Consider the following 27,463-nt stretch of genomic DNA (forward strand, 5'->3'; position numbering starts at 1 on the left):
ATAGGGCTTGGCATTTCTTAGATTCGTTTGCTTGTTTTGCTTTGTTTCGAATTTGGAAAGATGATCTTAAAGAGGTACGGTAGGATTAGGGAACTTTTCTTCAGGTCTCAGTTAGTGGCCTCTGGTATTCAATTATATTCAGGCAATGTTAATTGAGCACTTTCTACATGCAAATCACTGTCCCAGGTTCTGAGGACATGCAGAGGAATATGATGCCAACTCTGGTCTGAAGAAGTTCACAGATGAACACATTCTTAACCCTAATATAAGTAAGGTTGGGAAAATTACTGTATGTACAAATAAAGAGAGGCCTGTAACAGGGAAAGTTAAGTTTCTCTTATGATGAAGTTGGAAAAGGCATTGCTAAGGAAGAGATGAGCTTGGCCTTACAAGTTACTCAGCATTTCCATGGCTAGGGATGTGGGGATGGAAGAAGAAGCAAAGAATAAATGTATGCTATGGAGAACATGCTGTCAAGGTTGTCAGGTACCATGCATGCTTGGGTAGGCTGCCTGGATTTGTTGCACTTAGAATCTATGTGCCTTTAAGCACATTCTGTACTTCTCTGTGTCTCAGTGGCCTCAACTGTAAAGTGAGGATAATGATAGTACCTATTTCACGGAGTTGTTTGGTGATTCAGTGAGTTAATACATGTAAGTGCTTAAAATAGTGTCATGCATGTAAGAACTTGAAAAGTGCTCGCTATTATAATTCTTCAATATAGATGTTCAAACCTATCTTTTTGGGCTTATCTTGCACTGCTCTTTACTAGCATAACACCCAAACAACTGGCTGGATGTCTTATGCACCTGCAAACATACTCCTTACTTTGCTGACTATGTGCTCTTCTATTGAGTTAGTTTCTGTGTCCAGAATTTCTCCATCTATCAAAGTCCTCCCTGTTGAAGGCCTACCTTAAACACTTGATGTGACTTCCAGAGAAACATGAGTACCCTCATTGCACTTCACAGGCATTGTGGCAAGGTTTTGGAAGCTCTCCCCTTCTGAAACTTGCCATTAACCATGGCTACTACCAACCCTGCAGAGTGACGCATAAGGTCTAGGGAATGACAGGGTTTTTTCTTCGTACCCCCTAGAAGGAAGTACATACCCCATGGGGAAGGGAAGATTCATCTTTCTGCTATTCCTGGATTTCCCTGAAAGATAACAGCAATACAGAGGAACAAGATAAACATTAACATCTGATGGCCACCTGCATGTGCCAATGTTTGTCTTAACTGAGTCTGAAGGCCATTGCCACCTTTGTGAATAAGCCAGGGCATGACACTCTCCATGAAGCTCCCAAGAATATTTAGGCCAGCCTATTTAAGAATGGAAAAGGGCCTTGTTTCCTCAGTTTTGAAAATTGTTCATAGATTGAGCCAGTAGAGTTATCCAATGTGGATGGAAGGTTCCCCATGAAGGGGTCAATTGAGTCAGAGGCAAATGTTTGGTGTAGAGCCAGGCTGTTGGATAGAGCCCCAAATATTTGGGAATACACGAATGAGAGGGAAGAAGAAGGCTTTCCTATTTGCTTTTTACCTATCAGTCTGAGGACAAATTGGTGATTTCAGGCTCATGCCTCTGTATCACAGTGTGTTAGCGTCCACCATTAATGTGGTGCTTGGCAGAGAGGTTCAGGGCTGAACACACAAGGGCCAGAGCTGCTTTTCCACATCAACTCTCTCAAGCCTGGAGAATCTTGGCTGGGAGTGTGGGGGAAGGGAAGGGGAGGAAGGGAGGACGTGGCCCCAGCCACCCACTGTGCCATTCCTGGGTTTTGATTAAAGAGGAAAATATTGGCTCTGACATTCTCGATTTGCAAGATCCAAATGTATTTTGACTTTTTAGAAGAACTAAGGGTTCAGGTTTCACAAGAATGATCCTGCCTAGAACTTCTGACTCAAACCTAAAGCTGTTTGGCTTCTCAGTAGTTGAATGCACAGCAAGCGCAGTTAGCAAAGTGACATTGCTATGGCTGCAAGTTGCACAACAGCATAATGTCAGCCTTCTGATGAGTGCTGGGCTGTTGAGCAATGCCACTTGGAAGAGAGAGGTCACACACAGAAACGTGTCCAACAGTTCTAAGAATGTTATATCTTTATAAATATTCAATATATTTCTTTATGTGTTAGGACCCAGACTTTCCAAATCTCTGATTCATGTTTTTCCAGAAATCTCAGGTCAGGCAGTACATTTTCAATTGACACTTTCATTTGGAAATATCTCACAGTGAAACCAGAATAGGGCATTTCAAATCAGGGAGGAGCTCCACACAGAGGTCTCCACTCATTGCATCTACCCTCTCTTCCAGTCTCTACCTGCACCCCTTTCCTTAATGCTTAGTTTGTAGTAGCTGAAATTAAAAGCCTCCATGAGGCAAGGTGGGCAGACTCAGGCAAAATTCCCCATCCTGTCATCCCAGCAGGGAAGAGACAAGCATTCCAGTATGTCCAGTAGAGGACTGAGGCACCCTGCAATCTCTCCTCCCAGGATGAACCTAGCAGTCAGCTTGGATGGGATGTTGTCATTTCTCTCTCTGGCCCTGGGAAGAGAGGAGTCATGAACACAATCAAGGACAAGAAGTTGGCTAACCATATGTAGAGTTGGGATCCCATTGGATATTGCTTCCTGGAGAATGAAAAAAATATGGCTCCATATCGGGCAGGTGCTCAGCAGCAATGGCTTATGGCCCTTCCTCTACTGATCTTTTCCTTTATCTCTTTGGTCATTATGCTCAGTGTTAATATGGGTTGCTAAGGATCCATATGTGCATGGTAATTTGGTAAAACATTTCCCTCATAGAAAGCAGAACTTTTGGAGCAGGGCATAGTGGCCATCTTAGGAGCATCTGAGGAGAAAGTTTTGCCCCCTTCTAAATTCTTAAAACGGACATTCAACTTATTCAATTTTTTCCATTTAAAAAAGGTGTGTGTGTGTGTGTGTAGGAGCTAATGAAGTATGAACAAATGCACTTCAAAGACTAAACTGGACTGTAAATTCAAATGAGAAGACAGTCTTCATTTAGGAAAAAATCAGAGAAAATACCTCAGGGAGGAAAAGGTATCGAATCTAACTGTTAGCATGTAATAATATTTTGTCAGGAGTTTTTCCCTCATTTCTGCTCAACTACAGAGTTTCAGCTAGCATTAATCTTCTAATCAAAAGGGAACAAATCTATTTATAATTGACATAAATGATAGTCCTATTTATAGTTCTCTTTGGTGTTCCATGTTTCTCTGTGGGAGATTTTCCCTGAAACAAAAGCCTACTTTTTGAAGCAACTGTGTTCCAGGGACAGCCTTGATCATTTCTGCTGCCCGAGAGATGTATTTAATTAACCTCTTATCCCTACTCGTGGGATGGCGGAATGTGAAAAGTACTGACCAATATTACAGCAATTCCTACATTTGCCCTTGTAATTCCAGTCCACAGAAATCATACATGACCCAAAAAGGAATGACAGTCCCCACGTTCCAAAGGAAGGGGCATGAATGCATCTTGGCTAACCCACTTTCAACTTCAGGATGTACTCTAGCCTAGCCCTCCCTCAATTCTAACAACACTTAATTCAAATTACCTCTGGAAACTGGTAGCAGGTTCTGATTTTCTAAGACTTTTGTGGCAATTCCACAGGTATTATCTCACCTGGTACTAAAAAAACTGTTTTTGGTAGGCAGGCAGGGCTGACTGTATCCATTTTACAAGGGAGAGAATTGCCTGATGGAACCCAGCTGACCAGCGAATTCAAGGCTTTTCAGGGTGTCCAGGTCTCCTCAGCTCATATTCAGAACTCTTTTTGATATCCAGTGTTGTCGTGCTGATACCAAAATAAATATTATTCAAATATACCCAGACATTCACTTAAATTCTCAAACTCTGCCCAAATTCACTCAAATTCTGCTTAATTTATTAACAAAACTCTGTTTTGAGGAATCCTCATGCTAAAAGAAAAGCAACCAACAGTGCCCATGTTATCTGCATCAAATCCTATCTGGACCGGGGGATACAGAGGATAAGATGGGAGGGGAACCTCATGACTACAGGTAGAATTTTGACACATCATTGAACTTGAGTTGGAAAGACTGGTCTGGCAGCTCTACAAAAGGAGGGATTTTTTCCTGAGCTTTTCATCAACTCAAAGTCAAAGCAGCTTGTTTGCCCAGTATTTCTGGCCTCTCTCAGGCTATAGAACACAACCATACCTCTACCTAGCCAAGGACCCAGGCAGACAGTACATGAAGGTGCAAATTCCACCTACTTTTAAACATTAGTAGACGATTTCACAAGACTGTATACAGAGAGAGAAGGATGAAAATTTTTTGTATTCTTTTGGAAATTCAGTAAACATGTTTTGAGATCTGCCGTATCCAGGAAGAATATGAGAAAAAATGTTATTTTTATATATTGTTACTTACTTTAATTGTATCGGTTTATGATGATTATTCTGACATACGGGTAAGAATTGTTTTCTTAACCAGAGTGAAGCTAACCTTAAGGCAGATTTGTATGTTACTTTTTGGGAGTGTGATGGACGTTCATGAACATTAGTTTTTTGCTCTGGCTTTTTCGTTTCAGCTTCCCCTTGGTTTCTAGCACAATTCTAGGTACACAGTTATCCATAAAACATTACTGAATTTAATGACATTGAAAATAATGACTTTCTTCTTTTTGGTCAATATTTTGCAACCAGCATTCCAGTCAAAATTCACTAAGTTGGATCCATTTCTGGCACCTGAGATTTGATTCTATAATCTTGTAACTTGTTGACAATCCTTCTGCAGGGCAAACAGGAATGCGAGCCCCTTTCTAGTTACTCAGAAACTTTAGAAATTGATACTTTTGAGTGTAGCACATGGAGCTCTTTTTGTTGCATTTTTTCTAGTGTATCTGTGCTCTACCTGGCATTGACTCAATTCATTATCTCAGCCCAGCCCCCAGGAATAGACTGACTTCTGCCATTCTAACACAAGTTGCGCATATTAAAGGATTTGCTGATGCTCTTCCTGAGGCATGCAATAGTGTTTTAAGCTGGAGATCACAGCCAGCTTCCAACAAAAAGGATCATGTTCTGTTTACCTAAATTCCCTCAGTAGTTTCCTTTAGATACAGCACTTCTCACTCCATACTTGAAAATACCGAAAAGTCCATGGAGGCCTTCCGACTCAGCCATGTCTACATTTCAAATGAGTTACTGCCTTCTTAAGGGCATACATAAGTAATCTAGGCCCATAAGGCCAAAGAAAAATGAATAACAATTAATTTCATGCAGACATGGATAGTGCAGTGTATGAGGGAGTAAGTGGGATCTTACGGAGATTAATAAAACATAGCCCTCACCTTTGTGGAGCTTATAGTTAAGCAGATGGTAGGAACACTGACCAAAAAAACACAAAGTGCTGTAAAAGTAATATTATTGCTTCTCTCTCAGAGGAAAGAGGGTTGACATCTGATGGAAGATTTTACAGAGGAGGTGACATTTGAGAGAAGAAGAGAGGAAAGCCCAGGACAATAAAATAGGTGGTAATAAGTCACATAGGTTGGATGTTGGAATATGTAGGGGGGCATTTGTAAACTCAGTGAGTCAATCAAGTCAATGTCTCAATGACTATGGCAAGTCATGCAGGCAAGTGAAGTGGACCAGAGCAAGGCAATTGAGAGTGGTGGGGGTTTTTGGTAAAGCAGAAAGCATGTGCCAATATGAGGTCATTTAGTAAATACTGGTAGATGATTCAAATTTTAGTAAAAACACTGTATTCACCACACAAAAACACTTATGTGGACTAGATACAACTTACAGACTGCCAGTTTGTGAACTGTGCTGTAGGGATACATTAAGAAAGTCAGATAGAGACCTTACATAAAATGCCTTACTGTCAAATTGGGGAGTTTGGACTCACTCAATTTACATAGCCATGAATGGTCCCTGGATGTTGTTTAGAAAAGGGATAAAGTGATAAGAATTGCTTTAGAAAGATTAATCTCATGGGTGGGATGGTTGGCCTCAAGCAGTCTTGCACACAGCATGATAATGGAGGAGGTTGTTGCAATAGTTTTGGTGGGCGATGAGGAGGATCTAAACAGTGATGGGACTGGAAGGATCTTCCAGTAAATCAGTAACAGCTGTTCTGCATCTTGGTGCAAAACAAACTGTAATGCTACAACTTGTTTTGTCTGAAGAGTTGAGTTGATGGTCTCCACTGTGCTCAACACTAGGGGTGATTGTGCAACCCATCCATTGAATTGGCTGGGAACCTGGCCTCTCCTGCTTTACAAGGTCACCGGCCAAAAACTCCACTTGCTCTTGAGGAAATATCCCTTTGATGATGTCTAAATTTTTGAATGTTCAGTTTTTAAAATCTGCCTCCTTCCTTCACCAGAATGACTTGATTGTCCTTTAAATTTTAGCTGAGCTGCACCCTTGCTATGTTTGGGGAGGGCTATAGAGTTCTATAAAGATAAGGTTTGTGTCTTATTTATATAAACCAGCAGTAGTTAGTCTGGTAATTATGTGATAGCACAAAGGCGATAGATATGTCTTGAATGTAATAAAAGAGACAGGTGTATAGTTAATATCCAATGAAATCTTGCATATCTGGAGCAGGAGTGGCATAGATCAGTGTATGCTGAGTCAGATAGGTATATAATGACTAAATTAATCCTGCAGGGGCACACACTTCACATAAAAGGGTAACCAAAAACTGCCACTCAAGAATGCAGGCTCAGCCATGCTGGATTGCACCATTTTTTTTATAAGACAAGTTGTTAATCTTTGTTTTTTTAAATAATCTCTTGATTTTTATATTTCCAAAATTAAAACAAATACATATTGGGTGGACCAAACAAAACATGTCTGTGAACTAGATGCAGATGGGGTGGGAGTGGAAACATTTTGTGACATTGCTCTAGAATATCAATTCCATGTGCATAGAGCTGTACTTTACTCATTTCTTTCATCATTAGCTTTGGCTAACCAGAAGACACTCAATAGATGGTATGTACTGGGATACCATAGGGGACAAATACTCCCATCTGACTCAAGTCTGCGGCTGTATGACTGAAATTTCATGGGTCCTCCCACAAAGAAACCTCTTTGAAGATGGTGTCATTGTCCCTTGGGTATTGCTAAATACAGAGCAGGTGCCCAGCTGATGATTCTGCAATTAAATTGGGCAGAACTGTTATTTTACTTCCATACATTACTAAAGCACCCAGCAAAAGGAATGAGAGAATGCTAACAAAGAAACAAACAATAATCTCCATATCCAGTCAGATTTCTTAAGGGATTTTTTTTAGAGATTTTCATGAACAACAGTAAATATTCATTCTGGAAAAGGTATCAGAGATTATCTTGTCAACACCAATTCAATGGGTGGAGTGCCAATGAGTCAGGGATGTCACTGTATTAAAATAATGTGCATTAAATTCAAACAAATCAAATATATAATCTTGGTCTAAGTCCAATACCATCTTATCCTTGTCAAGAATACAGTCAAGAAGTGGCATGTTCTTAAAGTTCAAGTAAAATGTGTGTGAAAAAAATGTGAAAACTGTATTAGTGACTTTTTTTCCCTGCCAAACTGGAAAGAGAGATCACAATTATCACATTTCAAAGGTGGAATGTCTTGGTTCATTTACATATCATTGTTTCAATGGCAACAAATTTTGAGACCCAGATGACTAATCATCAAATCTACCAAGTTATTTAGTGGTAGAGTTCTGAGTAAATCCAAGATTTTCTAACTCTCCAATCCAAAGCCCTCCCTTTCTTTTTATTGTAATTTCAAGAAATACAGGTTAAAAATTGGTCCTCTCTCACTTTACCAGCTCTGCTGTGGGACAATGTCCTTTTGAAGAAGTACACCCTTCAGATATCAAGGCCTTCATTAAAAACCTTCATTAAGGCTGGGGAATTTGAGTTTCAGAATGACCCTCATGAAGGCTGGAAGCCAGCTGTATCTCTTTGAAAAGCAGCTTTAAAGTTTACCCTTCACCTTCTGATAGGTGACCAAAATAGACTTTTCTTACCTTAAAACCATTTCTCTAAAATCCCAATGCAATGGGAACCCTAATAGAACTAATTAACTCAGACCCATAAGAAATAATATTAGAATCTGGCTGAGTATAACAAAGGATGATATTTGATATGAGTAAAACACACATTCGTCCACATAATGCAATTAGATTTTTTACTTTTTTTGAAGCACTCTTGCCTGGCTGTTCTTGAAAAATGTAACTATTGAAAAAGAAACTGGCAAGATCTTAAGGACTGGGGCTCAGTTCCTGGCCCCAGTGATGGGCTTGGAAATTGCAGCTACAGCAATTAGAAGTTCCAATTTCCAGTTCACGGAAGGTCAGGCCATGGGGTTATCCTTGGAGCAGTTCTATAATTCCTCCAAGGAAAGGTTCCACCAACTTGAGGGAATCTGGACTGAATACAAGTGAATCAGCACATATATTGTTAATGGCCACAAGCAGGTTTGACCTCAACATCATTTTTGAAATCTGCAGTGAGAGCTGAGCTCTGATCTTTTTGTATTCTCTCTTATCAAATGTGAGCCACGAATTAGCACGTACCTTTTATTTCCTGCCATTCTCTAGATGGGGCTTCTCAAACCTTAACATGCATCCAAATCCTGTGGGTATCGGGTGAAAATGCAGATTTTGATTTAATCATCAAAATCAGGGCCCCTGACTCTGCATTTCTAGAAAGCCCTCAGGTTTCTTTGAGTAGTAAGACTTTATGTCTATGTCTATTTTCACACACTAAGCTTTTTTTTTTTCTATGCAACATTGATACATTCCCCTTAAACAATTTGTTAATCAAACCAATTAGCCCATTGTAAACAAGAGATACAAGAGATTTTTTCCTGCCACAAAACACTTTCCCTAGCCAGTAATCAAATCTGGTTTCTTTTAAGAGATAGACGTTTCTGTTCTTTATTATTACTATTGTTTTTGATATGTGTGTTGGGGAGGGAGATCAAAATCATTTATATTCACTGAAACCAATCATCCACTGAAGGACTTTAAAACACTAAGTGGCCAGTGTCTACTTCAGAACCAGCCAGAAGTAAGCCTTTCTGTGTCTTTGGCTTACACATCATGATGCTTTTGTGCGATGTTACTGAACCCCCATCTGACTTATCTGGTAAGGGAGATTTTCATAATTGCATGCAAAGCACTGATAATCTACAGAAATGCCAGCCAGATTTGTGGCACTAATACCTTTCACAAGTCTTATGATTCATATGACTCAGGGACCACAGACTGTCTAACTTAAGGGAAGCCTGAAATGATACTTATTGTATGTGTGTCATTGATCTTCTCAAAATTCATCCTCAAATATCTGTTCCATACTAGGAGGTAAGAATCAGCAGAAAAGAAGGAATCTTTGGAGAGCCAAAAACATCTCTACACCAAACTGAGAGAGTGGAATTATAAGGTGAATGCAATTAACTGGCAGTCACATCTATGTTGAAAACATAGTCATCCCTTTAATAGGGAACATTTGCTGTGCTTGACAAACTCACAGTGAAATGGTTGGATCCATAGGAAGGAACATGCTGAAAATGGTTTCAATATGATCCTGTTTTTTCACTCAATAGCCATTGATTGAGGGTGTCCAGCCAAAAACAATGAGAAAATGAGCCAACAATAGTCTTACCCTTTGACCATATTAGATAAAGTTGCAGCTGAAATTTGTTATATGTTTCAGGAATAACAAAGCATCCATATGGAACATATATTTGGCAGTGTGGCAGCTGATGAAACCAGGAAAATTATACAAATTATCAATTGCTCGCTCCCAAATTACCCCAAAAAGAAATTAGATCCATTTTCAGTAGCTTTGCCTTCAAATTTCTTCATTCCATGAGTCACCACTACCTTCTGCCAAACTAAATATGTCTATGAACGGCTGGAAACTTTAATGGAAAGAAACATAAAACTCAAACTACGTAGGAAAATTTAAGCTTCTTCATGGAAGACCTTCATGGAAGACTAGCAAGTCAGGAATGTGTGAAGACAGACAACACATGGATAATACCTTTTGTTTGGGGTCGCTTCTGAATCAGCGAGCAATACAACGTGCTGGCTTGACTTCAAATTAAAATCAGCTCCTTCCTTTATTTCTTTTGTAAGCCTCCAATCTCTCAAACTACTAGGGTTTATTAAGGTACACAGTCCCACAGTCAGGTTGATCAGATTTGGGATAAAGAAACTTCATGATGTTATCCAATGGATGGTAGAAATCAGTAAATGAAGATTTCATGAATGGTTAAGAGCTTAATTTTCTAGAAACTATTCTGAGGTGTTATACCAGAAGCATATGACATAGCAGTTCACTTTGAGTTTATGGACTGTGGTTATGAGCACTACCCTCAGATGAGTTTATTGAGTTTAAGTTTAAAGGGTCCAGCTGTGCAAAGAGCTCTGGACCAAGCGTGAGGTGACTGAACTGTAGCCCTGGCTTTCTGACCAGTAGCTCCGGCTTTTCCGACCAACTTTTGTGACCTCATGCACATGATGTTTTTTCTGGACCTCGGTCCCCTCATCTGGGAAGTGAGAGCACTGGACCAGATTGCTCTATATGGTTCTTTCTAACTCTTTAATTTTTCAATTCTGCGTTGGCAAATAGAAACCATTTGTAGTGTTCTCTAAGGGCTGGTGCTCCAGCTGTGATTCATACATTAGCCAGGGATGTACCAATTGTTGCATACCTTCCCTTGCCCACCACTACTCCTATTAAATAAATCAGATAGAAGTAGAGAGAAACTGAGTGGAGGTTCCGTTCTCACTTTCATAAGTAGACCTTATTGGTGAGGGTCTAGTAGCCTTTGAAAATTACCTGTTGACTAGAATTAGCTTATTCTTGAGCTAGGCATTTTCAGTGGAGCAGCAGTGAAGAGGTCCTAAGAGGCGACATCTAAAGTAGACTTGTTGACTTTTTTCTCCTATATCTTCAATCTCAGATGCAAAATGATGGCAGTAGCAAATTGTAAGTCATAGTATATATTCGAGGGACTGGAAGAAGGAAATAGCTTTTGGAATGACATTTTCAATATCAAATCAAGAAATTGTATTTAGTGCTCCATATTAGATGCTGTGAAAAACAGGGCGGGGGGGGAAGCCGTTAAAACTTAGTCTGTGTTCTTCTGAAAATGCTCAAGATAAAATAGAGAGAATGAAAATTTACAGTAGCAGCAGTAGCATTTGATTGTGTTGTTCAAAAGTGTTATAAGTGCATCAAATGCTGTGTCTCTGGGAGCCATGGGATGTGAGGCCCCTGGGATAGAAGAACCACAGAGTCACTGATCCATATGGTGATAAAACTCACAATTTTGATTTCATGAAAGCCATTCTCAAACCAAAAAAAATTAATTCCCCTAAGTCAGGCTGTGATAAGAAAAGAGTTTGGATGTACAACTTGAGAGTGCAAAGATACTTTTTCTGATTAGTGAGTACATTTCCTCTGCTGAATGCTGCTTTTTGAGACTAAGCAGAAATCACCAATAGCTGACTTGAGAGAACAGAAATCTTTTGCCTATATGTGATATCTCTCAGTGACTACCCAATCACCTCGTGGAGAGCAAAGTCTTTAAGCAAGCTCAGTGTGGTAAAATGATAGGCCTCATCTCTTTGCTACTTCTCCCAATGAGAGGAAATAAATGGTGATACTGAGTGAGCATTCTGAGGATCCATTAATTAACTCTCGGGTGGTCTCAATGTAAAGTGATACGTGAACAGGAGGCAGCAACATGCTTTTCTTTTTAATTAATGAGGTTGAGAAGATATACTGCCAAATTAACTTTTCCAGATTATAATTGTTGCCTAAGGTTTTACAGAAGTCAAGCCATTGATCTAATTTGTGAGCCATGATTAGGGATACAAGGCAAAAAGCATCCAATTCAGTTCATCAATCGTGACGTATTTGGATGGCCCTTCATTTCCAAAGCCCTACTACAACTAAGCCTCAGAACAACTCCGAGGAGTATTTTTATTCCCATTTTATGATAAGCTATATAAGGCTCAGGGATGTTAAGTGACTTCTCCAAGGTCACAGAACTGTTCAGTAGGGGAGCTGGGTCAGGCCCAAATATGGAACTTCTGACTGTTTCTGAGCAATTGAATAACTGTGATAGGACTCAGATAGGAAAGGTATAAGAAAGAAGGAGAAAAATTGTGGTCATTACCTTTGAACCAGGCTTTTTCACTTGTGAGGAATTGAGAGTTTATTTATTATGTGCCTGACAAGGGGACAGCCACATATGTTAAGGTCAAAGACAAGCGGCTGGGTGCGGTGGCTCATGACTGTAATCCCAGCACTTTGGGAGTCCAAGGCAGGAGGAAAACCTGAGGTCAGGAGTTCTAGACCAGCCAGGCCAACATGGTGAAACTCCGTCTGTACTAAAAATACAAACATTAGCCGGGTGTGGTGGCACAGGCCTGTCATCCCAGCTACCTGGGAGGCTGAGGCAGGAGAATTGCTTGAACCTGGGAGGTGGAGGTTGCAGTGAGCCGAGATCATGCCACCGTACTCCAGCCTGGGCAACAGAGCAAGACTGTCTCAAAAACAAACAAAAAAAAGATAACCAACTTCTTTTTAATTTGCTCCAGGTGGTCTCAATCAAACTTCTAAGCACGGGGTTCTGCTCTGAACCATTTCTGCCTGCCCTTCCTTTTCTTACTAAAATACATGAATTCCATGGCTACAAGGCAAAAAAGAAAAGGCCTGCAAAAGGTTTTAAATAGGCCATAGGAAGAACTTTTATTTTTCAGAGAAAAGCTTTCAAAACCACAATGACTCTTCTCATGGCTTGCTCCAGGCAATGGACCACAGGCTCTGGATTACAGAGTAACTGAGAATTGATATGTTACTTTCACTTATGGTCTTCCAATCTCTCTAGTTGCCTCTCTTCTGGAGATTTGTCGAGTCTAGGAATCTTGACTGGGGGGTGATTTTGCCCCCCAGGGTACATTTGGCAATGTCTGCAAATATTCTTGATGGTCATGACTGGGAGGAAGGGACTGCTGGCACCTAGTGGGTAGAGGCCAAGTACATTGCTAGATATTGTATAATGCATGGGGCAGCTCCCTCTCCCAGCAAAAAACAGTCTGGCCTAAAACGTCAATAGTGCTGAGGCTGAAAAAGTCTGTTGCCAATGGTGCTTGGGGAAAGTTGAGTGAGGAGTATGAGAATAAGGTAAGATTTTAAAACAGTCTGGGCACGGTGGCTAATGACTGTAAATCCAGCACTTTGGGAGGCCGAGGCGGGCAGATCACTTGAGCCCAGGAATTTGAGACCAGCATGGGCAATATGGTAAAACCCCATCTCTACAAAAAATACAAAAGTTAACCGGATGTGGTGGCATATGCCTATTGTCCCAGCTACTGGGGAGGCTGAGATGGTGGGAGGATCACTTGAGCCTGGGAGGTTGAGGCTGCAGTGAGCTTTGTTTATACCACTGCACTCCAGCCTGAGCAACAGACCGAGACCCTGTCTCAAAAACACAAAAACAAAAATGAAAAAAACCCACATCACTTAGTCTCATAAAGAAGTTGGGGATAGGGTCAGCAAGGAGGGAGAAAGAAAAATCTATAGTGTCCTTAAATCCATTTAATCCAGAATTCTAACTCTTGGTGGTCCTTTTCCCAGTATTATAGGTAATCAGGAGTGGGCTGCGTGTGGGTCGGCTCAGTGCACACTTTCTAAATCACTTGCCTCTGATGAAAGACCCATTTCATCAGGGTAAATGGCACAGGGGTAGTACCATCTTCCCAGCAATACTGTCTGGATTGCTCCTATGTCTGACAAATTTTCAAAGTTTAAAAAGGTCCCTCAAACAGCCTTTTAGTACCTCATAAAGATCAGAGATGAAAGAAGAAAACCAGAAGAGATTCATAGAGTATTTGCTTGGGAGTCTGCAAAAAAATCAGGTGTAAATTTCTTTTGGCTTGGGACAGTCAGAGAAATCTCCAGAAAGAAAAGCTGATCCAACAACTCATCAGACTGTTTCAGATTTTCCGGGAGCGCAGCTTTGCTAAGTCATTCCAAAGCAGTTCTACCAAAGTTGACATTGGAGAGAGTGACCAAAGAGTCAGAATAGTATAATATACAATAATAGTCAAATTATGACCTTAAGTGGACTTGGAATGCCCGAAGTACATGTGAATGCTTTTCACACCATATAGGAGACAGGCAGGGAATTACTTTAGTTTGTACAAATTTCCACAGCAAGGGAATAAAAGGGTTAACCTAAGTCTCAGGTGAATTTATTGAAAGGAAGGAACCAACAAGATCTATGCTCATTTGGATGAATTTGATTGGAGACTTCTTCTGGTCATTTTAATTTACCAGGTAACTCTGACACAGACATGGCTAATTGCTGCTAAATGGAGGAATACTGCAGTGGGAGCAGAAAACAGAATGACAGTATCTTCTCCCTTCGTCACTAATTAGCTGTGTGACCTTGCACGTGTCACTTCTCTCTGGACTTCAGTCAGCCTTTGGCTAATTCTTATTATTATTGTTTTCATTTACATGAATATATGGGGTAAAAGTGCAGTTTTGATACACGACTAGATTGCATAATATTGACAAGATTATTTTTCTAAAGGACTTCTAAGTTTGTAGCAATCTTCAATTTTATTTTCTTTGAACAATCAAGTAGTCTTAAGAGGGAGAGATTATAGAGACGTATACTTAATCAATAATCAGGTTCTTGGGTATTTCCTCCCCTCTTTTTGACTCCTCTTTTTTTGGCATGGAAATCTTTATTCCTGCAGAATGCCTGAGCATTTAATGCAAAAGATTTTAATTTAAAAGAGGCTGTGTGGTCTCTGCTGGTTGCACAGCTTCTCTTTGTGTCTGTGCTGCTGATGATCAAATATTGCAAAGCCATTAATTACCTTAGGACAAATGCAGACGACCATGTGCAAAGGTTCTGGCCAGTTGCAGAAAGCAATATGCCAGATGTAAAGTTAAGTGAAGGGTTTTTCTTGGTATTTAAGGTTCAGTGAAAAAGTAAGAGGGGCAGCTATGCCAAGAATGAAAAGCCAGAGCTTGCCAAGTGCTTCTTTAAGTGGCTTTAGCCAATGTGAGACTAAACAATGCATTAAATAGGCATACAACTTACTGCAGTTAGGGAATTGCATGTCAAATAACAGCTCTTTGCTATGTTTTAAACATGATCTCACGTATAGATAAAGACAAACAAAATGCTGTGTTGTCATCTCCTTAGTCTAACAGCTAATAAGGCCTGGGGGTTTGAATTTTCCAGGCAACCTAAAGTAATTCTTTGGGATGTCTCAGGGAGAGGTGTAGGATGGAACTCTGCCAGGGTGGCAGCTCAATGCAAAAATGATTTTTTGCCACCATGGGTTGTCAAAGACGTCTGGCTGCACAAAAGAGCAAAGCCCTTGCAGGCTTTTATTGAGAACAATGAGACATCTCCTTGGGAGAGACCTTGTGGCCATTTTCACTGTGTCTGAATCTTTGGTGTGGGCTGTAAAACCAGCAGAGAGGCTGCTGGAGAGATGAAGTCAGCTCTAATGGAGACCTTGGGCAATGATGGCATGACACAAGATGTCTGGTCAAGGTACTGGAGGCCCATTGAAGTAGCAGAATGCCAAAATTCTCTCCTGCATCCAAAATGTCTCCCCTACCAGCCACTGAAGATAGGATACATTTCAATACCAATGGTCTTCAAACAACTGGTTGAGTAATACCAGCAAAGGTGGTGGTCTTGCATCCCAACCACTGGCTGCTCCCACATCTCCTTTTATAGTCAAGTTGGGGAAGTTTCTTCCTGTCTGGATTATGGTGTCTGTGACCACCTCCCATTACTACCACTCTAAAAGCACCCCAAGAAAAAGTTTAGTCCAATTAAACAGCATTTTTTTAGTAGGTCTTTGAGAAAAACCAATGGAAGAAATGGTTGCAAGTAATGAAGCACTTGAGGTTTGCAGGAAGAGGAAGAAGATTTGTAGTTGGCCAGAAGAGAAGCTCCCCAGATCCTAACTGCATATCCTGGTGTACACAGGTGAGGTGCAGTGTTCTGTCTGAATTCAGCCTGTGAAAGGTCTTGTACAGCAGCAACCTCTAATCAAAGAAGACTTTCCTTGTGCATCCTGAGCAAGTTTTCTTAGCATTTCTTCAATTTTTCCAGAAGCTAAAATATAGGGTCATTAAATAGATATCTCTCTCATGCCTCTCTTCAAGGAAGTGTTCAATATCAATTTAGTCATCCTGGGATTCTTGCTCCTTATCTCCCATAAGACTACCAGGATTTTGGAAGTATCTCCCTATGCTACACACTTCTTGGAGGCAAGAGAACTTAGCTTTGTTTCTGGAACCATTCAGTGGGGTAAGTTACAAAATGTTCATGTCTCACATTTCTCATTTGTCCCATGAAGCAATAATCTTTGCCCACCAAGACTGGGGTAAAGACAAAGTGAGAGAGCTGACACAACTGGATTTTGAAAAAGTAAATATACTAGATAAACACAACATTCTTCATGTTATTGTTACTAATACTACTACATAATTCTTACTACTCATAATAGATTTTTAATCAGCTGCCTCCAAGGAGAGGAAATGAATGTGTAATTAATTGGGCAGTTCATATACCTCAGCATTGGCAACAGATTCTGCAATTGATCTCAGAAGAGAATAATTAAGTGTAATAGCTCACATATGTGGTGCTTACTATGTGCCAGGCAATATTCTAAGTTAACATATTCTAATATAATTATAACTAATTTAATCCTAACACCACCTCTATAAGGCAGGCTCCATTTTACAGATGAGAAAATTGAGGAACAAACAGGTTAAGTAACTTGCTCAAGATCACTCACCAAGTAAGTTGCAGAGCTGGGGTTCAAACCTGAAGTGTTTGGCAATAGAGGCCATGCTCTTGGTCTTGAACCCTTTGCTCTCCTGTTTATAACTCTCCCTCAGGAGGGAGATGGTCTCGAAGGGCATTAGCATGTCAGAAACAAATGTAAATTATTTTCTAATTTTGCATCATTTTCTTAGTGGTCCTATGATTGCAGAGACTGGTCCTTTACTATTTAAAGATAGTAGCAAGCATTTGGGGTCAATATAAAAACACATTGCTTTTCTTTAATAATATCTGTGGCCTATTAGCTTAGTGGTACTAATGAGGCCAGGGTCATAAGGTCAAACCCCACATGTACCAATTAGTTTCAAAGAGAAAAGCTTTCCCACAGCTAGTGACTGTACCCCTAACTTTGACCAGCTGTCACACAGACGCATAGCAGGCCGTCTAAGGGGTACCAATAAAAGGAATGAAAATGGTGCAACTCAAATCCAGCCCCACTCAAAACAATGCTAATGGTGGGTGAGTGTGATGCCAGATTCCCCGATTATATACTCTCTTCTTTAATTGAAAAGGTAATAGGCCGGGAAGAGGCTTTTGGTGAAGGTTTAGAAACCCGTAGATTCTTATTTGTCCCCTCTAATTTAATAAAGGGCATCTAAAAATGAACGTACTAACTCAACCTCACAGTCAGGAGAGTGAGAGAACGTAAAGATGAGAACTGTCAATGGGTCTATCCTAACAGGGAAAAATGACAGTCTGTTTTCATGAGGCATGTGCTTCTTTGGCTCCTTGGTCCAAAAGACCTGCATGTATTTGGTCATATCTAAGTTTCTATTCCATCCCCGAGGGGTTGAAATCCAGCTTAAAGCAAAACAAAACGAAGAATCTGGCTCCTTTTACTTTAAGTGAGTGGAATCTCCTATCTCTGGGGACCAACAGAAACTATGTAAATAAGATAAAAGAGACTAAACGTTATTTGGTCACTACTTAAATCCAAGGTTCTTCTTTCTTGAATAGCACCAGAGCTTTGTTAATTACAACCTAGACTATGAGTCTGTTAAAGTTAGAAGAGGTCATTTATTTTAATACAATTCCCTTGTTTTATGGACAAGGACATTTAGACCCAGGAAGTTTAAATGCCTGCCAAACTCCTACAGCTAATGAATGACAGGTCTGGGAGTAGTTTTCTGGACCGTATATATCAAAGGAAAGAAGCTTGACTTAATAATAATAACCTAGATCTAAGAAGGTTGTTGCAATCAATAACAATGAAAGTTCGTTGTAAAGTTTCACTTGAAGCCCTTACAAAACAGTCTGTTTTAACACATGAAGAATGCCATTCGTTTATTCAGACCTGTTCTTAATAACTATACATTGGAAGTATGTTTTACAAAAGCTATAAATTCTGAAGAGCTGAAAGAATATCCAACTTTCTTTTCTAATTGATTTACTTCTCCATTTCCCCAGACCGCCAAGGTAAAGCATATACAGTTTATTTAAGGGACTGTTTATAGACTCTTAAAACTAAAAAAGACCCCAGAAACTCTCTTTCAGTTGCTCTTAATTGAAACCATCCAAGATGGTTGGTTGTCTGTCAATTTTTTAAGAATCTCCAAGGAGAGAAATTCCACAGGCCCATAGCAGCATGTTAAAATGGTTAATCACCATGGCTGTCAAAAATTATATCTATGGTAAGCTTCACTTCTCCTATTTCATTTGAAGCTCTTTTTTTTCTTGGTGTTTTTCATGTAAAATGAGGTTGTAATGAGCCACCCTTTATAAGGGCTCCATCAATCTAGTAGGAAAATCGCTAGCTCCTTCCCAATGTGCTTTCATCTCCATTATGCCACCATTTTTCTCACAGGACTACAAGAACACAAGGCTGGCTGATAGGCTCTCCTATCTTCCCTGTGATGCATAGGAAAGAATGAGTAATTAGCTCTTCATTGGGTCTTTCATTTCATAAAATGTCTAGGGAAGCTGCATTAATTATACATGAACTGTTCCATTTATGATGGGATAATGTTCACAAACAGATAATCTAGAAGGTTGCTTTCACTGTGCTGTAGTGGAACTTGGGCTTGAAGGGAAATATGAGCTCATTCACATCATTGGGTCAATCTACACACAATAAGCATTACAAAATATTTTATTCAGAACAGTTCTAATAGAGTTAAAAAACTCTCCTTGTTAAATATTGCAGATTGACAAAAATGATAGATATGGAGGCAATTTTCTTTTAGATGTTTGAATTTCAAACTAAAATCAGAAACTGCTTTCTATAACTAAAAGAATTATACATCCAAAATGGATTTGAAGTAGTTTAAAATAAAAGGCACAGCCACAATCAAACTTTGAAAATAAGTGTAAAGAGAATAATAAGAGTCAACTGACAGTATATAGAGGTGGGGAAGAATGCTTCCCTCTAAAAAGTATTTCAAAGACTGTGCTTAGAGCTGACTTCTCCACACACAGTAAATCTCAGGGGATGAAAAGGAAACTGAATGAAATTTGTTGACAACAGTTAATGCCTGTAGGAATAATTGGCTCAGACACAAAACAGACATCAGTGTAGCTTGGGGATGACCAAAATGCAGCAGCCTCTAAGTCATTTTTAGTATATATTTTTTCAGTTCAAAAAAATAAAAGCAGTTTTATTAAATATCTGGATAACCATGAGGTGAGAAGTATTGTCCACAGTATTTGACAACCTTAATTCTTGATGGTTCTTAAGACTAAGATCCCAAACAAGTAATTCCATTCTATTCAATTGGATTCAACTGGATTCAATTCAATTCAATCCTGTCAGTTCAACAATCAAATATGGGCAGCTACTATAGCATCCAGGCAATGAGCTAGACACTTGGATTCAAAGGTAAATAAATATGTCCTTTGGCATCAAGGAACCCATTGACAGGGTATTATTCTTGGCAGGGTAGACCCTTGTAAGATAAGACCACAAATGGGACAAAATATTCAGGAAAATCATAAAGGATATAATCTATTCTCCATGGTTATTTTTCTATTACAACAATAATACTTAGTTGCATTTTTCTTTTACCACTCAACTCAACTGTAAGCCCCTTGAAGTCAAGGTCAATCTCTCATTCATTTCTAGGCATCTCATTCATATCTCATTTAATGCTTACACATAACAGATGCTCCATCAATGTTTTGAATTAAATTAAAATAATCTAAATGGATTAACTTCTTTTGGGCAAATAAGATTGTCCAGTTGATTAGAAAGTTAACAAGAATACTTTTGTGCATGAGGGTATGTCGAATTAACATAAGTCATGGAATTCTAGAAGGCAAAACTCATGACACACATACTTTCAATGACAATACTGACAATATATGATTTACAAAACCACTTTCTAGCTAAAGCCATACAGTAAACATCAAGATTTGCTATATATAACATTTCCTTTTCAAGTTATTCAGACACAATTTTTAAAAATTTGCTGAAATTTGATTGTTGCAGTAACAGAACAAGAGAACCTGGAAATTGGTTTCCATTTTAGTTGTCCAATGTTCTTAAGTATCTGTGCAAAAACATGTAAGTATCATACCGTTACTTAGGAACAATCATTTTTTCCATTCTCATTTTTCATCATTTAATGCAAACATCATAGGCATAGAAGGATCCAATTTTCATGCACTGTGCATGGAAATTCTGGAGCATGTCATGTTGAACATCACAATTCAACCTGGCACGTAACAGAGGACACTTCTAGGCTTGGCAATTACCTAGTGAACTGGATCAAAGGAAATTGCACAAATGGATTATCAAGGGGAATAAAAGTCCTCTTGGGCATAATAAGTGAGAAACACGTTTTCATTTTTTAAGAAAATGAAGATCAGTAGCTGCAAATTATAGAATAATTATGACCCACTGTTGGATCATGTGATGTCCCACAGTTATCTTCCACAGGGTATTTAAAGGTAAAACAAGTCTGCTATTGGAAAACCACTCACCCAATGCACTCATTCATCTGCTCTGCAATAGAGAACTGGATAGAATTGCTTTATTGCCAGAAAAATAAATGAGTTCATTCAATTAAAGCACTGGCTGGAAGCAAATAGTGGGAATTTGCCTATTCAAATAGTAGAAGGTACTTCTGATTCTTTATCACTGGTGATTTAAAAACGATTTGTTGCCAAATCCACTGCAAGTACTGATCACCAATCCCCTCACAAGCTTTTTCCTTCCCATCTCCCTTACTGATCTCCAGACTGGTATACACAGGCCACCCTCTACCCTGCCAGTCATACACATACATACCCCACCTGCCTAGAGAGAAGCTGACATTTGGGAAGGATGAGAGAGACTTCAAGTGTGTGAGTCATTACGGGAGCTATTCAAAGCATAGTGGGTAACTGAGGTAAGCTGTCTACACTGGAGTGATATGAACCTTTAAGAATGACTCATGCTCAGTTTCCTGGAACTCTCTAAAACTCCAAAGAATTATAAGGAATGAGCATCTGGCTTTAAATATTTTGCAGTCCTATACAGTGAGATAGATGCATGGGAGCTAGATTCTTTAAGTGATCAGTTCCTATAGGAATCATTGACTTTTGCTTGTGTATATTATTTACACACCTTGACTTGGCTGTCTACTTTTCATTGGCTGTTGACTTTCTAATCACCTAAGAGCTACTTAAGAGATAAGTGACCCTGTACTTGTCAGAGACCCTTTTCCAGATGGTGACATCATTGAAGGGTCCCAGAGAAGAACTATGCCAAAAGAGAGCAACAACAAAAAATCAAGGTCAATTGGCATAGAGGGCAAATTCGTATGGCATTTCAGTTTGCATTTAGAGACAGTCTCTGTATTTGCAAACAGTCCTGCCTTTAAGTGGAGTTCACCTTCTGTCTGTTCATGGGGATTTCATGTTGAATGGAGACATCTAGGATATGCCCTATAATATTTTTTCCCAGATCCACATGACTGGAGAGTCCTTACTAGTTTACTCCAGATCACATGGCACTTAAAGCAGCCCTGCATGTGTTCCATATGTTTATATGTGCAACCATAGGTTTTGAAAACAAAAACATCAATACCTCAGGGCTATTTTTTCCCATCCTTTCATTGAAAGGAATGAAATAGTGAGGGTAGATCATAATAGTTGAAAGAAGGCTTAGCAGGAAGTAGTTAAAGACGAATTGTAAAGGAGGAAAATTCCATCCTAGATCTGCAAAACCTGCCAAAGCCCCGCCGAAACACTATGCTTACTTTAAGGTGAGGAATCTCAGAGGCCTAGGATGGTTGCCAGACACGGGCAGTCATTCAGTTATTCACACACTCCCTGCGGTTGTAAATCCACAGAGCTGTACACGTTAGACTTGAGCAGCACAGTGAGAGGGAGGGCTACTTACTGAAATAAAAGCCCCTGTCTCCACACACGAACTGAAGAGCATCCACCAGCTCAGCCCCGCAGAGCGTCTCCGGTCCAGCCGTGGCGGAGCTGGTGAAGGTGAGCAGGCACAGTGCCAGGTAGAAGAGATGCGAGGAGGACATGGTGTGCATCTTCACCTGCCCAAGAAACAGAGGGAGGGTCAGGTTTCTTCCCTGGTCCTTGCAAGGGGAGTGGGGTTGGACAGAAGTGCATTGACTCCCACGATTCCACGACTGTCATTAATCAGGACTACCCAGCACAGAAGTCAATAGAGTACATGAGAACCCAGTGGGAGTTATGAATGGAGCATGTCTCGGCATCCAACAACCTGTGTTTATTCCCCTGGCTACTGTGGATCCTTGTAGGAGTCCTCTCTGAACCCTTTCATGATGGGTTCCTATTTCAATGAATTGAGATAAAATATCTAGAAACATTTACTACGGAAATGAAAGATGCTATTATTACAGTGGGATCCCATATCACTCTGAGACCCTGGTAGGACTTTTGAATTATCAAAGATTATGCTCAGTACAGATTTGGGGCCAAATAAGTTTTGTTAATTTAAATTTCTCAATATTGGCCATCCACAGATGGTACATGCATTCATTATTGAGCAGAATATTTTTAACCAAAACATTATTCCCTATTTTTGACTAAAAATAATTTACTATGGCAAAAAAATGGCTTTTGACAATACTATATATCATCATAGGGGTTTGTTTTTTTTTTTTCTCTTATTATGAGACAGAGAGAGAGAGAGAGAGACACTGATTCCTTACCTGGGGAGTATCAGCAGTTGACACAACCACAAATAGAAGAAAATAACAGAAACAGAAAAAAATATGAGAATCAAAGAATGAAATTGGCTCTAGTAGAAGCCACTCTTGCATTCTAAAGCCCCTGGCCTCAAGTCCAATATCAAATCAACACATGTTGAGAATCCCTTCTGTGTGTTTTTATTTTATTTTTAGTCACAGGAATTCTGGCTTCATCTCTTGGAGGGACTTATGTGTCACTGTAACTATTTTATAGCAAAATATACCCAGGGACCCCTGGTTGGCATGACTTAGTCAGTGATAGACAGCCAAACAGCAGCCTTGCCAAAAGCAGCAGTCCTGTGGCTCAAGTCTCCATCCTCACTCTAAGTAGTAGAAACCATGCTGAGGCAATCATTAAGTTTTTCCATATTGTTACTTGTGGCACAAAGATGTGGCTTTTTCCAAGAAGCCTCCCAAGGTGAGTTGTTTCACTTCTCTCAGATGCATCTACTTTCAACATCATGGGAAGAGTCACTGACAGGGTGTTAGGTGAGGGGCCCTATTAAAAGGGTTGTGGAGTCACTCTGGAAGCTATAATTATAAAAAGAGGCTTTTTTGAACCTCACAGTAGTGGCAGGTCCATTCAACCCCAGCACTTTTGAAGAAACAGTCATTAATTTTCTGACCACTCTCCTTGCCCTCCATGGACTCTCAATTTAATGGCTCTATATCAGTGGCAAAATTTTCCCCATCATTCTAATGAAGATTTCCATTTTTGTAGTCAGACCTTCACCTCAGCAATTGAAGGAAAAAAAAAAAAAAAAAAAAAAACCCAAACCCCTGTCTCTTGTTAACAAAATGTAAATATTTAGTTAATGGTTGTAAAGCAGTTGAAGATGAAAAGCGCCCTCTATTTGCAAATGATCATAAATAATGGACATAAAATAGAAAAGGAGGTAAAAGCTCAACTGAATATTTACTGCATTTTTCTCAACAGGATCTCTACATGGAAATCTTCCATCCCCCTACATAGCCCAAAACACTGGGACTGGAAGAAGCAAGTTATCATCCAATTCTCATATTTTTTTTCTTTTTTTTAGTTGTAAAATTAGTGGGGTTTTCCTGTTCAGTATTTCCATTAGAAACCTCAACAAATTCAACCCAACTGGACCTCATGGCATTTTTCAAAAGAACAAACCTGTGATTGACCTTGCAGAGCATACCCCTGCACTGCGGGAATGGGCCAGTTCTAGAAAGTATGTTATTCTACCAAATCCTATTTCTCCACCCCTCCCTTCTTTGTTGAGTGTATAGCAATGCTGAAGTCTAAGCACCTGCAATGGTAGATGCCTTCAAGTCCTTCAGTTTTCGTGAAATCCAGGGAATAAAATTACTCAAGTTATAGCCTTAGTGAATTTCAAACTTCATTATATGTCAAAACTATATTTTTAATAGTGAGCTCTAGTATAACACATTTAAGTGCAGCAATACATATAAATCTCTAGAACTTAAGAATTTAATATTTTTTAATAGATTTTTCTTTTCCTTTTTTTTTTTTTTTTTTTTTTTTTGCTGAGTTATATTGTCAGATAAATCTCAGTACTTATAGTTCTAGGACAAGATAGAACCTCTAGTGCATTTTCTTTTAGTTTAGGGAACAGTCCAGTACACCCACAGAGAACCAGATAATTTATCACATTATGTTCCCACAAGGGAAAACAATACCGAACTTGCTTAGGAGTTAAAAGTGTGAAACAAGTGGTCCCATATGTTCATTATTTTCTTGGCCTTTTATTTTGCCAAACACAAAAGAAATGAATAGAGAGAAAGGAAAGATATGATAGAAAAAAAGGGGAGAATCAGAAAGACATGAGAAAAAAAAATCAGAAAACACTTTCTCAAAAATCATTCACAAACCCAAATTTTAAAAGTTCTTTCTTTTTTAGAAATTTTAAATAAATGGAATATTAATTGATTCCAGATGTCTGGGCTACAATGAAAATGCCCTGTAAAATTTGAGGGCAACAGTCATAAGAAAATACTCACTGTAGGTGTAATCATTTTTGTTTGTTCCAGGTCTTTTACAGCAGGTCAGGGTGGGTATTATGAGGCCGATGTGAATAGAAAACTGAGGTCTTAAAAACATGTGCTGCTTTGTGGGTGGGGTTTGTGAAAGCATCTAGTTACATTTGGACACCCAGGCAGGTATGCTATGAGCCTGGGTAAACTGCCTTTTGTCCATTGAAACAATGAACAAATTGCACAGCTGGGATTTAAGTCAATCTTTTTTCCCCAACCAAGCCACCTATTTCCATTGTATGCCTATTGTAGTCGCCCAGATAGTGACCCAAGCTCCAGTCCACTCCCTTACTCCCTTCCCCCGACTCACTCACTTGGAAATACCTTGAGACTCAGAGTACAATCAGTTTGTGAGTTCTGCCTCTGGGCAGGACACCTTTACTCACTGAATTACATGTGAAAGACCACGCAGCTCCCTCAAACCACTTCCTGCTTCAAGTACAGAAAAAAGTAACAACTTATTAAGAGCTCCACTTCTGAAGTGTTCAGCATACACAGCATGAAAAGTGCATTTGGAAACAATTTTCTTAACTTGTAATTAACGCAGAGATAACGTTCCACAGCCTCTTTTATGATCCCCTAAGTAGGGAGACAAAAACTCCAGCTGCTAGATCACATAGTATGTATGCACAGTGACGTCATTTCTTTGAAAGCAAGGTGGCCTGCATGTGTTGGCATCTCAGGAACAGCAGAATCAGGTGCCTGACAAGGGTGTATCTTTAACTCCCAGAGCCACTTACTTGACTAGGGAAAGTCCTAGCGGTGAAGTGTTTGAAAGCAGCAACTGAATGCTGCACTAAGTGGCAGAGACGTCTTATGAATTGAGCCCTCAGGCAATTGAATCGGTGGAGCCAGTGACAGCAGCTTAAAAGCGCTTGCAAATTGAAAAAAAAAACACAAGTCTTGAAGGACATAATTTTGCTGAGAATGGAAACTAGAACTACAGCCAGCAATTGGAAACGAGAAGTCGGTGCACCGACAGCAGCAGCCAGATTTACCTAAAGGGACTTCACGACACCGAATATAAAATCAGAGTTTTACAACACAAAACCCCAAGTCCAAACTCTGCCCGTGAAAGTCCTCTTCTAAACAGAAAAGTTGGGCGAGCAGCTCTTAGAAAGTTTCTGCTTTCCATATACAGTATGTATTTGTTTAAATTATGCAAATATGCAAGGTCAGCAAGAGTTGTCAAGGAGTTCTTTTTTTGGAAGAGCAAATTACACTTTACTCTAACTTTAACTCTCTCTCCGGGCATAAGTGCAGAGTTCCGGGACCTTAGCTCCAAAGATCATATTTAAAAGCTTTAATATCATCTAAAATATAACTCTTCATATATAGCATGTCTTGTAAATAAAGTCCTGATGAGTTACACACACACAGACACACACACACACATGCACAAGAACATGGTCTTAAAAATAAAACATCTGCACCTGCAAAAGAAGAAAAAAAATCCCCAAGTTCATATCCACGCTCTATAGCCCTTAGCCATAGACAGGATTTAAAGGAATCTTCTATAATGACACCACGGAAGCCTTGCAGAAGTGGGGGATTTAGCATAAGTACCTTGCAATAGTTTCTACTCAGACAGATATCTGTGCAAATGCATCCATCTCCCCGAGCTATTTTTCAGATTCCACAGAATTGCATGTTCAGCAATTTATAAATAACTCCCAGTTCCGAAACAATGAAAATTTTAAAGTGAATAACAGTTCTAGGCAGAAGCAAACAGTACACAATTTAAATAAAATTCCCCAATGACTTCAAAGAGTAAGAAATATTTACCTTCAAGAAATCACAAAAGCAGCACTTAAATAATTGGGTTGGAAGACTGCTGATTTTTCCCATTGCTTCTGAAGTACAAAGTCTGAAAATGAATTGGTTAGCAGGAATAATGAAGCAAAAAGAAATCCAGAGAGATGGGAGATGTTGAGAGCAATGTCACATTTCAATTTTGAGGACTTTATTCCATTGCGCAGGCTCTATCTGCTCTGAATTTAGCAGTGACAGTGAGATTTAGCAAACAGAAGAGGGATTTAGAGAAAATCCTCACATTTATCTACAAAACACAGACACTGTAGACAGGAAACAGCTGGGGGAACATTTGCCTTCTCTCTCTCTCCCTCTTCTGGCAAAGTTATCGAGTAAGGACTTTTTTGGGCATGGTGACAAATAACATCATACCTTTGCATTTTAAAACTAGAGCACAGAAGCATTTTTTTCCCTTAAAAGAATGTGTGTTAGTGACAGGGTTAGCAGACATTAAAATACTTATGCTGCCATAGAAAATAAGGATCTGTTTTCTGATTAACTTTCTGCTGGGCACGAAGACACACACGTCTGCTCATACACCTTACCAGTATTAAAGGAATATACATGGGG

General features: G+C 39.5%; 1 protein-coding gene across 4 annotated transcripts in view; it reads right to left on the reverse strand.

Moving 5' to 3' along the window:
- The window catches only part of IGF1 (insulin like growth factor 1), an 83,019-nt gene extending 55,831 nt beyond the window's left edge, over window positions 1-27,188 (reverse strand). For 2 of the 4 annotated variants that reach the window (XM_073021042.1, XM_073021041.1), the window contains exons 1-2: window positions 25,049-25,492; window positions 22,225-22,381 (exon numbers count right to left, since the gene is read on the reverse strand). In XM_073021042.1, the coding sequence (XP_072877143.1) occupies window positions 22,225-22,381; window positions 25,049-25,063 (172 nt within the window). In that variant the 5' untranslated portion in view covers window positions 25,064-25,492. Of the gene's footprint in view, window positions 1-22,224; window positions 22,382-25,048; window positions 25,493-26,866 lie in introns of those variants that run through there. The other 2 variants (XM_008004442.3, XM_008004439.3) reach the window with 2 other exon arrangements.
- Between the last annotated feature and the right edge of the window lie 275 nt (window positions 27,189-27,463).

The sequence above is a fragment of the Chlorocebus sabaeus genome, chromosome 11 (assembly GCF_047675955.1).
Source record: "Chlorocebus sabaeus isolate Y175 chromosome 11, mChlSab1.0.hap1, whole genome shotgun sequence".
Classification (NCBI taxonomy): Eukaryota; Metazoa; Chordata; class Mammalia; order Primates; family Cercopithecidae; genus Chlorocebus; species Chlorocebus sabaeus.